Here is a 15,261-nt window from a genome sequence, read left to right on the forward strand (position 1 = left end):
CTGCCCGTTTTTGGAGTGCATCTGAGTGTAACCATGCCCACATACGTAGCTTTCTCTGTGTGTCAATGGCTTAATATTTGTGCAGAGTACAAGAGCCACTTGAGCAGGATGCAAAAGTTGAATCACCATGTAGAGTGCTGACAAAAGCTTTCCCTAAAACCCTTCTCTGGTGACTGTATTTTCTTTAACCTGTTAATCTCACAGTTAGGCATACTGTTGGGTTGGCCAAGAAGTTTTTTGGGTTTCTCCATAACATCTTACGAAAAAACCCAAATGTACTTTTCAGTCAACCCAATATTTTAAAGGTCCTGTGGGATAGGGATACTTTTTCTTAAAATCCCATCAAGGAATGAGACCAACACATTTTTCCCCAAAAAAAGCAGGTTTTAGTGGAAGAGGTGAAGACTAAAAAATCATTGAGTATCTGACAGTTCTGGGACCCAGGGGTGCTCCCAAGAACTACATATGCATAACGTATAATTTTACCTTAGAGACTTTTCATAGAGGCTGAGAGATTTAAATCCATGGAACTATTAACTGAGCCAAACCCTGTAAGAATCTTAAGGTTAATGAGGTTCAAATATTTATAAAATGGTAAAACAGTTTTCCTCTTACATCTTCTATAGACAAGGCACAAATTCTCATTTATAGTCAGTGCTATTGAGAGGAGACAAGTAAAAAGAAATGTAATTTGTGATTATTTATTCCCTATCCATAATTATAGATATTAGTTTAAATATATATAATTATAGAAATGTACTTTGTTCTCTAATTCTTTTTTGAAAAAAGTTTTGTGTGTCTTTTTATTGAAACAGGTTGAATTGGTGAGAAGAGATTATGTTGCAAATGGAGGCTGGGAAACCTTCTTATCCTATGAAGACCCAGATCAGGACATCTTGATTGGCCTCCTGAGATTGCGGAAGTGTTCAGAGGAGACATTCCGTTTCGAATTGGTTGGGGGCGTTTCCATAGTCCGAGAGCTGCACGTGTACGGAAGCGTGGTCCCTGTAAGCAGTCGGGATCCCACTAAATTTCAGCATCAGGTATTCTGGGCTGCATTTCTGTTTGACTGTGGTTAAGAAGTTGCTCAAAGGAGGAAAAGAGAAAAGGGATGGGGCTGGGGGGAGAGGGAGGACAGAGAAGAAGAAAAGGAAGAGCAGAGGAGAAAGGAAAGTGTAGAAATAGAGGAACCAACATTACTGTTGTTCAGAGAGGTTTTCTCTTTAAATTGTACCCTTTTGGGCATGAGGGAGGGGAAGAGAGACGAATTGAGACTCAATCAAGTGGAATATAATAATAGACTGAACCATAGGAAATTGCTATTTTTGAAAGTCAGAAATGATCTAATACCAGCAATTTTGTGTGATTCAGCTATTTTGGAATCGAAGGAGATGATAATGTGAAAGAAGCATTTATGAAATTTTAAAGCACTTTGTCAACACAAGCTAAGAGATAGTGGCATGCTACTCTGCTCCCCCAAACAACCTAAACAAATAACCACTTTTTTTCACTTTCAGGAGAGCAAGTTAAAACTGCTAATGGTGGATCTAGCATTAAACCCCCAAATAGATGATTTAAGAATATTGCCTGGTTTCCAAAAGCCTTTTAGAAACTGAAAGGGTGACTAATAATACAAGATTAGATGCTCCAGACTTTCATCACCTGGAGATTGCCTAGAACTTGTTTAAAAAGTGACAGAAATTGACAGGCAATTCCTCCCTTGCTGTGACTAGATTACATCATCCACAAAATACCTTGGGATGGCTTTTGTTGCAGAGTTATTCCTAGCTGCCACTGAGTACTTCTGGTATAACTGAATCATTTCTTTTCTTATGCCTATAAATGGGTTTTTGTCATTCTTTTAAAGAGTTTAGCAGCTACTAAATATCAGCCTTCCTGTTTTATGGACCCCTCTTAATGACTTCTCTCCTTCTCAGTTCCCTAACCCCCTTTATTGCTTCTTTGTAGGGCTTTGGCATGCTCCTGATGGAGGAAGCAGAACGAATAGCCAGAGAAGAACATGGATCTGGGAAAATAGCTGTTATATCAGGTAACTGGGGGTAGGCATAGGGGGAGGGCAAAGTTCATGATTCATTTACATTATTAACTTGGTACCACAATTAAAAGTATCCCAGGCTGTTGCAGGGAGAGGGACCCCTTCCAGGACCCAAGAGTGTGCTTTTGTCTGACACTGGGAAATCAGTTGTCCAAGGAGACACACATGCTGACAAAGCAAGAGACTTTATTGGGAAGGGGCGCCCAGGTGGAGAGCAGAAGGGTAAAGAACCAGGAGGACTGCTCAGCCACGTGGCTCACAGTCTCAGCTTTCATGGTGATGGGATTAGTTTCCAGGTTGTCTCTGGCCAGTCGTTCTGACTCAGGGTCCTTCCTGGTGGTACATGCACTGCTCAGCATAGATGGATTCCAGCGAGAAGGATTCTGGGAGTTTGGTAGGACATATGAACTGGCGTCTCCACTCTGCTTTTGGCCTTTCCCAAGTTCTTTCAGTTCATGGTAGTTTGTTATTTCCACATTCCTTATCAGGACCTCCTATTTAAGAGAACTCATGCAAGTGGTTACTATCCAGGCCTGGCCAGGGTGGGCAGTTTTAGTCACTGGTTCCCCTAACAAGTTCTCTGTTGCCTCTGTTTATGATTATTATGTTCAGAATTGGGTAGAGCCGAATAGGGAAAGACTGGTGGTCCTCTGGCACAAAGAAATTTCCTGTAAGCGGTCAGGCGGAATGGAGCTTGCAGACACTCTTTGGTGGCAAGATGAGTAGTCTGTACTCTCTTTCCTCATGGCCTCTCCTATCTCCTCATGTGCCCTATCTTCATGGTCACCCTCCTGTACCCTATCTCCTCATGGTCTCTTGTGCTTCGTTGCCCAGTTACTCTGTCTGGGAAAATGAAATTAGATGAATGAATCTAAGAAAATCATAAGATGTGGTAATTGTCAGTATTGTTCAGAAAATTAAAATAGAACCTCGTTGCTAGTACAAGATGTTTCAAGCCAGAGTTCCTTACTCCTTAAAAATTGTTTTCAATGACTTTGTTCCTGGGGAACAGATTTCTTCCTCTGTTTGGAAGCATTCTGCTTAACCTCACCTAGGACATCAGGTGATTGGGGAAGTGGGTGTGAAAAGTTAAGTCTGGTGTAAGTGGAGCAAAAAATAACATGACTACACCCATTCACTCGTACTCTTCAGCGTCATACCCTTACAGAATCTGCTGTTCTCAATAAGCAGCTAACGTGGTGAAAGCCCTGATCAAGATTCAGCCTACTTTTCCCTCCAGCATTATTAAATGAAACTTCAAAAAAAAAAAAAAAGTTGTTGCCAATCAATAAATCGATACCTTTGCGCAGATTTTAATGATTACAGTTATGAACATGTAATGACCCAGGCTCACTTAATCGATCATTTAATCTGGCTGTGGTTTTTGGCATTTTCCAGACAGATTAATAAAGCATTTTTTAATACTGCTAGCTCTCTCTATTTTTCTGTGTTACCTGGAATATTGTTTATTGACGTGTAGGTGATTTACAGTGTTGTTCTAGCTTCTGCTATACGGCAGAATGACTCAGTCATATACACACATATGTTATTTTTTATATTCTTTTCCACTATGGTTTATCCCAGGTTATTGAATATAGTTCCCTGTGCTATGCAGTAGGACCTTGCTGGTTATCTATTCTAAATGTGACCGTTCACATCTACCAGCCCCACACTCCAGTCTACCCCTCTACCTCGCACCTTGGCGGCCACAAGTCTATTCTTTGTGTTTTTTCTGTTACCTTAAACCCTCTAAAGAGTTGGGAATTAAATGAAGCTCACCTGATCGGTGCCAGTATTTGTAAGCAAAAAAGGTTTACTTCTCAATTGTTCAGCTTGTGGTTGACAAGAAGTCAACCTTCCCTGGTGCCAGGAAAGGGCCAGACTGACTCAGAGCTCATTATACGTGTGCATCTGTGCATCACCTAAAATTTCAGCTGGCCTCTTCTGCCAGCAAACTGTCAGGGTTTTCAGTAGTACAGGGCTTTCCAAGCCTTACTGGTTTGTGAATCATCTGGAGATCTTGTTAAAGTGCAGATTCTGACTCGTTGGGTCTGGGTTGGAGCCTGAAGGCCTAGGTGTCTAACCGGCTCCTGGTAAGACCATTCTGATTGTCTTCAGACCACACTTTGAGTAACAGGGCTTTAGTATTCTCTTCCAAATGTAGTATTCTGTTTCAGATCACTAAGGTAAAGGTATTCTCTGTGACCCTGGCAGTGCCTGCATTCCCAAAGTCTGACATGCAGCTGTGTGATTTTCTGGCATCTGTGGGAACCTGATGAATTTTAAAACTGAAGGGCATCTGCATTCTATCACTTCTCTGCATTAGTTAATTTGCCTTCATGCTATCTATCTCTTTTTTGAAATGTTATATGCAGAGAGGAGCCTCTGACTTGCCCGGGACACATTCAGTTACCTGTAAGAACCTCAGTTTCTGGTTTTTGAACAGTGTCTTACTAAGTAGAAATCAGCATCTGTGCTCTTTCTAGGTTATTATTCCAATCTGAATAATAGCTCAATTTCAGATCATCTGCTTGTTGAACTTTTAAAATAACAAGAAGAGACTTGCTAAAAAATAACAGGGAAGAATCTTTCCCATTATTAGCTGTCACAGGTAGACTACTGGATTTCTGTACGGGGGTTTCTCTTGGTCAGCAGGTTTTTACAGGAGCAGCCCTGGAAACGTGTTCTTGATACTCAGGTGAGTGCTGTGGGAGGAAGTGGTGCTTCCTGTCTCTGATCTGTGAGCCCTCACCAGTGCCCTGGACTGAAGAATCCAACCAGGGCCTTGACTTTCTGTTTGACCCAAGATCTGATCCCCCTTCAGATGAAAACATGAAGAACATTTACTCCCTGTGTGATGCATCGTATCTCTCTAATTTAGTAACATATTAGTGTTCTATTTGAGTTTCTGAATCAGACACCTGAGGTGTCCAGTATTCAGAACTTCAAGGAGGGCAGATTCAAAGTGTTCTTGGTTGGTTGTTTTCCTTCCCTTATTTGTTCAGTTGACTTTGGTCTTCCTGATTTAAGTACAATGCTGTGTGTGTGTGTGTGTGTGGCTTTAATTAGTTTTTTTTAAAGAGTCAGTTATTCTCCATAAGTTGATCCTTAGAATGAAAATCTTATGATAGTACTGGTGCTGCATTTATTCCCAGTACTTCATTAGACGTGATGTGTAAGAAGAGACACTTGGCAGGGGCGTTAAGATTCTGTTCCTGTATTGACAGCAGCTCTCCTTGTGATGATCTTGAATAATGTTGCTCGAATCTCCACGGACCTTTATTTCTTTACTAAAAATAAGTGTGTTAGGTTATCATTTGCCATTCTAACAGTCTAGAATTCTGCCCCTTAAATAACTTCATCTCTTTTAGTTCTCAACAAGATCAATTGTGTTTTTACTGGTTTCATATTAAGTAGATTCTTTTATGAAACCATACCAGGAGACCCTTTAATTTCATTCGTAATTAATCTCAGTCTCATGCAGTTTGGGTATTTGATGATAGAAATGATGATAAAGTTTCCCGTAGGTAGCTAATCCTACATGAAGTGGATGCTGGTGACACTTTGTGATCTGTGTCCTACCTTGTTCCCCCACCACCCCCTTTTCCCGACCTTGTCCTTGATTTGTAAATCTATCCTTGTTCTGGTCTGTAGGCTTTGGTATAACTCATACACAGGGGTGGCCTAGATATTCTGTCCTGGCATAACTAGCAGCTTGAAGAAGGGAGAGACAGATCGTTTATCATTCTGGTTACAGTGACTGTAAGAGGCATGCATTTCTGTAGAATTCTTCTAATTACATTCTGATTCATTATGATTTCCCTTTATCTTGCCAGCAGATTGTTTCTGTTACTTGGATTTATAGTCTTTGATTCTGCCTCTGGACAATATGACTAACTACACAGTAGATCTGATTTGAATCACTAGTCAGAAAGACTCCGTATATTCTGTTTTTCCATATTAAAACACAAATTGTTTTTTATTTGTTGTCTCAATATATATTGTTTATAAAAGGTCCATGTTGTGTATTTCACAGCTGATTTATAAAAGATTAACTTGATATCTACATGAGAAAATTGAAAACCCGTTTATCAACGTCAAATGAAACACTGTCTCAAAAAGTGTCTTTTTTTTTTTTTTAATATTTATTTGGCTCTGCTGAGTCTTAGTTGTGGCACGTAGGATCTTTGATCTTCCTTGTGGTATGCAGGATCTTTTTTTTTTTTTTTTAAAGTTGGGGTATGTAGCTGTGGAATGTGGGATCTAGTTCCCTGACCAGGTATCAAACGTGGGCCCCCTACATTGGGTATGTGGAGTTTTAGCCCTGGACCACAAGGGAAGTCCCTCAAAGTGACTTTTAAGTTTATTCATTCTGCCTAAGTATATAAAATTGTCTTGGTAAACTGTGTGTTTTCAAATTAACCATCAACTCTAAATGTTAAAGCAATGATGAATTTCTTAATACCAGAATCGCTGCATTTCTGGAGTGTCTCCTGTGTGCGGGGACTCAGGGCTGAGAGGGCAGATTGAGGAAGGAGGAGATGATGCCCTGCCTTTGTAGCACGTGGACCAGAGCAGCCCACTCAGTCTTCACCCTGCAGCTTGTCCATAGCTGCAGAGGAAGACAGGTTTTTCCCTACTTAGACTATTTCTCAACTCAGGATTAGCTGCTTCAGCATGAGAAAATAATCTTTTTCTACATATAAAAATGGGTAAATCAGTAGTGTGAGAATAATCAGCTTATGAAATAATATGCAGGCAGGAAATAATAGTTAATTGCTGCTAAATACCCAAGCAATTAATTAGTCCCTATTAAGTCCAAGTGTTATAGTATCTTTCATCAACTTACTCACGTTGCTTCTATCAACATCCATTTGTTTAAGATGAACAAATCGTATCTACTTGAAAGCCATGATGTTTATCTACTTGGATGATCAGCTTTCTCTCCTTTAAAAATGTTACGATGGAGCAGTTTCTCTTCCCTCTCTTATAGTGTCAAGTGCAGAGATTTATACTGTAGAACCTAACCATAACATTTGAAATGCCATCACTAATAATCACCATGGAAACTGGAGATCTCTGATGTCACACTGCCCGTACCATTTTTGAAAGGGCAAATATAACTGTCAATAGCCACTCTTTAAAAAGCCACTTAATACCCCCAACAAAATGACCTTTTTTCCTTTAGGCAGTTTTGGCTAGGTTTCAGATCCAATCGTGTTCCTTTTTCATTTTGCCAGGCTAATTGCTATGCATCAAGACGGACAGCTATTCCCCAAGCTCCCCCCACTACCTTCGTCATAAGCAGTATCCTATTTGTGTTCTTTCAAGTAGAAAATTAACATGGCCATTGGCCAAGAATTGCACCAGGCTGACGGATCAAACAATGATGATGAGAAATGAGGAAAATATCAGATTGTTTGATGACAGAAATCACTGAAGTCAGAGATCGATAGCCATTTTGTTTCAACCTATTAAAAAGGCAAAGAAGAGGGCAGGGGAGGCGAGTTTAAATATAGGATAACCAGACTGAGTCACTGTGGGGATACGATTGTTCTAGATCATGGGGCGCAGAGTCACACGGCTCTAAAGCCATGTCTGCAGTCCCAACTAGTGAAAAACATCATTGTGCCTGAGACTTATAGCATCTGATATGGCTTCCTGGAACTGAAATGAATGGTCTTGTGCCCCAGAAACACTGATTAACAAAATAATACTTGGGCAAAAAGTAACAATCATTTTGTTTCACTGGCCAGTGTTCCAGGCTGCACATGTCTCCCTCAGTTGGAGGTAAAGGTAGTTTTGTGCTTTGCATTATCATCTAGTTGAAAAAAAGGGTACATTTGTAACTAGATCTGTCTGGTAATGGACTCATAATCATTACTAAAATGCCTGGAAAAGCTTTTCCTCATTTTGGCTCACCTATTTGCTAATGGACACAGGAAGCTTGCCAAATGCAAACCAGTTTGGGCCACGTGTGTTAATATAGGACTTCTCAGGAAGGAAGGGAAAAGATTGTTTCATCCTTTTCTAACTTCATAATAATTTATCCCTTTACAGTTTTTTCCTAAATTATTCCCTGTATGTAAGTTGATCAGTCGTGTCCAACTTTTTGCAACCCCGTGGACTGTGATCCACCAGGCTTCTCTGCCCATGGAATTCTCCAGGCAAGAATACTGAAGTGGATAGCCATTTCCTTCTCCAGGGGATCTTTCCAACCCAGGGATCAAACCAGGTCTTCTGCATTGCGGGCATATTCTTCATCATCTGAGCCACCAGGGAAGTCCAAATTATTTCCTGATACTTCCTTAATGAAATGCAAACCGTTAGGATTCTGTATATTCCTCCTCCTCGTTCATTTTGCGACGTTAACAGCAATCATACATAATGCTTTTTTGGTGCGTGTTCCACTGGGATTGTGCTGTGGTGGTGAATACCTTTCTTTTCAGAAACAACAGGTACAACATAAAATACTGCTTTACTACAAGAACTTGATTAATTTCAGCATCATTATTAACGAGACTAGCGTTGATGACACAGAATACTCTCTTGCTTGATACCACGTTAGCTAAGTGCTTGCTCAGTGGTGTCTGTGTAGCAGCTGGACTGCGGAGGTGTTGTCGCATAGCTCACTTCAGGACTCTATTCCTTCACTTGATGTTTATTCATTTATTCATCTATTCATTTATAGACGAATCAGGTACCAGTTATACAGGATATTGTACATCGAGTGCATTGGACCCGTCCCACAGTTGTTGGCATCACATGACTGTATTAATTAATGTTTTTTCAGATATTCCCAAATAGGCCACTAGTCAGCTTCCACTGTTTGGATCTTGCAGGCAACTGAATTTCTGGTGAAGTTTCCTAGGCAGGGGCACTTCCCAGGTGGTGCTGGAGGTAAAGAACCTGCCTCCCAATGAAGGATACATTAGAGACCTGGGTCCAATCCCTGGGTCGGGAAGATCCCCTGGAGAAGGGAATGGCAACCCATCCCAGTATTCTAGCCTGGCGAATCCCATGGACAGAGGAGCGTGGCAGTCCATATGGTTTCACAGAGATGGACACGACTAAAGCAACTTAGCACGCAAGCACCTTGGTCCATGTGTGGTGGGATAACAGGTTCCTAGGCAGAAGCTAGTGATGCCAAGTGGAGATGCCAACATGGGAGCAATAGGATGTAGCAGGCGCTAGTGATCTTCCCAGGTCCACACTGTTGAGTCTTGTGTCGCCAAAACATGTGCCTGAAAGTCTCGCAAGATAACCTTGCTAATTTAGTTGACACACGCACGTTTGTAGACTTTTCCTCCCCATTCTTGTTCCTCTTTGTTTATGGATATTGGGAATGATCGTTGTATACTTCTGCTCTGGTAGAGGAACAGAGTTAGAGTGTATGGTTCCTAAGAATATTCCTGAGTAGTCTAGGAGCTTTGATATAAAGGTTTGCTTTTTTTGTTACATGCTCCACAGGCTCTTTTCTGAGGATGGACACCTTCCTCAGAAGTCTAGCCTGCACTGGTCACCATCTGCTGTCTGGCACAAAGGCTCTTTTATAGTTCTTTGCAGTGTTAACTCCTTGTCACTGTAACATTTGTGTGATTAGTAGTGTTCTTTTCTCTGAGTGTTTGACATTGCTCTAACCCATTCAGTTTGATAAAGCTCTTCTCTTTGGGATCAATCAGAGGCAGGGATTTGGCAAATTCTTGCCGGTTGGGTAAGCAGATAACTAAATAATGCTGGAAAATACTGATGCTGCCTTTTTAGTGGCCGCCAAGATACTGATATTATGGAGCCTTTTAGCTGGGACATTTCTGATTCCAACAGGACATCGTTGTTGTTTTCTAGTCAGTAAGTCATGTCCAACTCCATGCGACCTCACAGACTGCAGCACACCAGGCTCCTCTGTCCTCCAGGAGATTTGCTCAAATTCATGTCCATTGACTCTGTGATGCTGTCTAACCACCTCATCCCCTTCTTTGTTGTTGTTCAGTCACTCAGTAATGTCCAACTCTTTGCGACCCTGTGGACTGTAACACACCAGGCTTCCCTGACCTTTACCATCTCCCAGAGTTTGATCAAACTCATGTCCATTGAGTCAGTGATGCCATCCAACCATCTTGCCCTCTGTTGTCCCCTTCTCCTCCTTCCCTCAGTCTTTCTCAACATCAGGGTCTTTTCCAATGAGTCAGCTCTTCATATCAGGTAGCCAAAGTATTGGAGCTTCAGCTTTAGCACCAGGCCTTCCAATGAATACTCAGCATTGCTTTCCTTTAGGATTGACTGGTTTGATTTCCTTGCTGTCCAATAGACTCTCAAGAGTCTTCTCCAGCCCCACAGTTCGAAAGCATCAATTCTTCGGCATTCAGCTTTCTTTATGGTCCAAGACTCATCATCTATAATGACCACTGGAAAAACCATAGCTTTGACTATACAGACCTTTGTTGGCAAAGTGATGTCTTTGCTTTTTAATAAACTATCTAGGTTTGTCATAGCTTTTCTTCCAAGGAGGAAGCGTCTTCTAATTTCATGGTTACAGTCACCATCCACAGTGATTTTGGAGCCCAAGAAAATGAAATCTGACACTGTTTCTACTTTTTCCCCATCTGTTTACCATGCAGTGATGGGACTGGATGCCATGATCTTCATTTTTTGAATGTTGAGTTTTAAGCCAGCTTTTTCACCCTCCTTTTACCTTCATTAAAAGGCTCTTTAGTTCCTCTTCACTTTCTAACTGTTGCTTCTTGTCCTATACACAGGTTTCTCAGGAGGTGGGTAAGGTGGTCTGGTATTCCCATCTCTTTAAGATTATTACACAGTTTGTTGTGATTCACAAAGACTTTAGCATAGTCAATGAGGCAGAAGTAGATTTTTTTTGGAATTCCCTTGCTTTTTCTATGATCAGGCATATATTGGCAATTTGATCTCTGTTTACTCTGCCTTTTCTAAATCCAGGTTGAACATCTGGAAGTTCTCTATTCACGTACTGCTGAAGCCTAGCTTGAACGATTTTGAACATAATCTTGCTAGCATGTGAAATGATTGCAATTGTATGGTGATTTGAACATTCTTTGGCATTGCCTTTCTTTGGGATTGGAATGAAAACTGACCTTTTCCAGTCCTGTGGCCACTGCTGAGTTTTCCAAAGTTGCTGGCATATTGAGTGCAGCACTTTCACAGCATCATATTTTAGGATTTGAAATAGCTCAACTGGAATTTCATCATCTCCACTAGCTTTGTTGGTAGGAATGCTTTCTAAGGGCCACTTGACTTCACACTCCAGGTTGTCTGGCTCTAGATGAGTGACCACACCATCATGGTTATCTGGGTCATTAAGACCCATTTTGTACAGTTCTTCTGTGTATTCTTGCCATCTCTTCTTAGTATCTTCTGCTTTTGTTAGGTTCATATCGTTTCTATCCTTTCTTGTGCCCATCTTTGCATGCAGTGTTCCCTTGGTATCTCTAATTTTCTTTAAGAGATCGCTAGTCTTTCCCATTCTATTGTTTTCCTCTATTTCTTTGCATTGTTCACTTTAGAAACCTCTCTTATTCCTCATTGCTATTCTTTGGAACTCTGCATTCAACTCAGTATATCTTTCCCTTTCTCCTTTGCCTTTCACTTCTATTCTTTTCTCAGCTATTTTTAAAGCCTACTCAGATGACCACTTTGCCTTCTTGCATTTCTTTCTTGGGAATGGTTTTAGTTACCACATCCTATATAACGTTACGAACCTCTAGTCCATAGTTCTTCATTCAGACACTCTACCAGAGCTAATCCTTTGAATCTATTTGTCACCTCCACTGTAAAATCATAAGGGATTTAGGTCATACCTGAATGGCCTTGTGGTTTTCTCTACATTCTTCAATTTGAGCCTGCATTTTGCAATAAGGACCTGATTATCTGTGCCACAGTCAGCTTGAGGTCTTGGTTTTTGCTGACTGTATAGAGCTTCTCCATCTTCAACTGCAAAGAATCTAATCCATCTGATTTCGGCATTGACCATCTGGTGATGTCCATGTGTAGAGTTGTTCTCTTGTGTCCTTGGAAGAGGGTGTTAGCAAACGTAGCAATGACCAGTGCATTCTCTTGGCAAAACTCAGTTAGCCTTTGCCCTGCTTCATTTTGTATCCAAGGCCAAACTTGCCTGTTACTCCAGGTATCTCTTGACTTCCTACTTTTGCATCCAGTCCCTTATGAAGAAAAGGACATCTTTCTTTGGTGTTAGTTCTAGAAGGTCTTGTAGATTTTCATAGAATTGTTCAACTTCATCTTGTTCGGCATTAGTGGTTGGTGCGTAGACTTGGATTATTATGATATTGAATGATTTGCCTTGGAAACAAACCAAGATCTTTCTGTTGTTCTTGAGATTGCACCTAAGTACTGCATTTTGGACTGTTTTATTGCTTATGAGGGCTACTCCATTTCTTCTAAGGGATTCTTGCCCACGGTAGTAGATATAATGGTTATCTGAATTAAATTCTCCCATTCCCATCCATCTTAGTTCACTGATTCCTAAAATGTCAACGTAAACTCCAATTTACCTTGATTCATAGACCTAACATTCCAGATTTCTATGCAATATTCTTCTTTACAGCATTGGACTTTACTTCCATCAGCAGACACATCCAGAACTGGGCATCATTTCCACTTTGGCTCAGCCTCTTCATTCTTTCTCGAACTCTCTCTGTGCTCTTCCCCAGTAACATACTGGACACCTACCAACCTGGGGGGAACTTGTCTTTCAGTGTCATATCTTTTTGCGTTTTCACACTGTTCATGGGGTTCTCAAGGCAAGAACACTGGAGTGGTTTGCCATTCCCTTCTCCAGTGGGCCACGTTTTGTCAGGGACAGACGTGCAGGGACATGCCCTTCAGCCACTCCACGTGAGGACATGCCTGGTGCCTGGTTGTCCCACTGCTGGTCTTCGTTGAGCATGTAAATCTTCACTGGCCGTCGGGTGTCCATCAGCGTGCAGCCCGAAGTCAAGGCACATCAGCCTAGCTTAAACTGTTGTCTCGAACCAGCGGCTCACATTTCCAAGACCTTAGGTGACAGATTTAGATTTTAGCTTGTGGCCACAGGATAATGTTTGCTTATGCACCTCACTACCTCCCGAAGCATCCACTTACTCAGGTTGTCCATTTGGTAAAGGAACCACTGATGTTTGGTACACCAGTCAGAAGCCCCAGGTTTATACCCCGTGTGGTCTGTTAGCTCTTACTGCAAATCCTAATCATTAGTAGTTGTCATTTATTACAGAGGAACACATCACCCCAAAATTCAGTGGCTTAAAACAACCATTTTATTTGTTCAGTGATCCTGTGAGTCAGAAATTCAGCAGGGCATAGAGGAGATGGCTTGTCTTTGTTCCATGATGTCGAGGGCCTCAGCGCAGTGGCTTAAATGGTTGGCAGCTGCTGCGGTGACGCATCTGGAATCTCTTCTAGGTGGCAGCAAATGTGCTCGACTGAGACTGTCAACACGAGCACCTTGGTTCTTCTCCCACATGCTTGAGCTTCTCCTGGCATGAAGGTTGGCCTCTAAGAGGCTTATAAGTTGTAGCACATCTTATGTGCATTATTTATGGCTGTGTAACTTCTTTAAAAACCACAGATCTTAGTAACTGAAATCAAGAGTTATTTCACAGTCTTCATAGGTCAGGAATCTCAAAGGACTCCAAATGGGTGCCTCTGGCCCAGAGCATCTCATAAAGCTGCGGTTAGGGTGTCAGCCAGGGCTATAACTTCAAAGATTCAACTGGGGTTGAAGGGTCCACTTCCAAGTTCGCTGTGTGGTCTTTGGCAGGCTTCCGTTCCTCACCGGCTGCTGGTCTCAGGGCCAGGGTTCCTCCCTAGGGCATGTGACCATCTCTTTAAGGCTGCTCATCACGTAGCCACCTGCTTCCCCTGGCAGAGTGATCACAGAGACAGATCCCCTTTGAGGTGGAAGCCCTGGTCTTCATAACTTGGTCTCAAAAGAGAGCCAGTGAGTCCACCCCACCTTCAAAGAGACGAGATTATACATGACTGCGACTGCCAGTAGATCGTGAACTTTGAGGGTCATTTTATTTGTCTGTTACTCACTTATTTATTTATTGGCTATGCTGGGTCTTCGTCGCTGCACCGGCTTTTCTCCCTTTGCAGTGAGCGGAGGGGCGTCCCTCTAGTCGTTGTGTTCTGGCCTCTCGTTGCGGTTGCTCCTCTTACTGTGGAGCACGGGCTCAGCCTGCAGGCTTCAAGTAGGGCAGCATGTGGGATCTCCCCGCATCAGGGATCAAGCCTGTGTCTCCTGCACTGGCAGGCAGATTCTTCACCGCTGAGCCACCGGGGAAGTCCTGAGGGTCACTTTACCTGCCACGATGTGGCTTCTGCCCCATTCTGCTGGTTATGGAAGTCATTGGGCCAGCCCAGATTTAAAGGGAAAAGAAAAAAAAAATCCACTTCTCAAAAAGACAGGATCTGATAGTGGCTATCTTTGGATACTAAGTGATCAAATACATTTTTATTAACTTGTGATTAACAGGCATCCAGTCCCTTTCCACAGGAAACTTCGTTTAGCCTTCTCCCAGGATGGCCTCTCTTCGGGCACACGTGGATTCAAAGGTTCTAGTCTTAATCCTGATGTGAAGATTTTCATACAGCCATCGCGGCAGCACAGTCACACCTAACTCGGTCCTAAGCAGAATCTGGCAGGCAGGCCCCACAGGTCACACCTGCATCTGACCTTTGTCTGCCATCTCTTCCACGAGGCTATTCCTCTATTTCCCCCTACAGGCCTGTCTAAAGATCTATGATGTTGACCTTTTATGTCTTCCTCCTAGGTTATGGAATATAAAAGACCAGTTCTGGACCAAGGGTGCCGCTTTCCCTAGAGAGATCTGACCCTAATCCACATTCCTTCCTCCCCGTAAAAACTGAAGATAGTTAATGCACCTTAAAGTCTCCTCTCCCCCCGCATTTGGGAAAGTAGTAAATTGTATATACTAACATAAAATTTGTCGTTATAACCATTTTAAAGTATAGGGTTCAGTGGCATTAGTTACATTCATGGTGTTGGGCAACCATCACCCCTATTTTCAAAACATTTTAATCACTCCAGGCAGACACGCTATACTTATGAAGCAGTAATTTCCAATTCCCCCATCTCCCAAGCCCCTGGTAAGTTCTAATCTACTTTCTGTCTCTATGAAATGGAATCATACAAC

The 15,261-nt window shown here is 42.0% G+C and overlaps 1 protein-coding gene across 1 annotated transcript in view; it reads left to right on the forward strand.

The window, feature by feature from the left end:
- ELP3 (elongator acetyltransferase complex subunit 3) overlaps positions 1 to 15,261 on the forward strand; it is a 123,335-nt gene that overhangs the window by 84,745 nt on the left and 23,329 nt on the right. Inside the window, exons 13-14 of the mRNA XM_043486687.1 lie at positions 816 to 1,043; positions 1,969 to 2,050. Of these exons, the coding sequence (XP_043342622.1) occupies positions 816 to 1,043; positions 1,969 to 2,050 (310 nt within the window). The remainder of the gene's footprint in view (positions 1 to 815; positions 1,044 to 1,968; positions 2,051 to 15,261) is intronic.

The sequence above is a fragment of the Cervus canadensis genome, chromosome 14 (assembly GCF_019320065.1).
Source record: "Cervus canadensis isolate Bull #8, Minnesota chromosome 14, ASM1932006v1, whole genome shotgun sequence".
Lineage (NCBI taxonomy): Eukaryota > Metazoa > Chordata > Mammalia > Artiodactyla > Cervidae > Cervus > Cervus canadensis.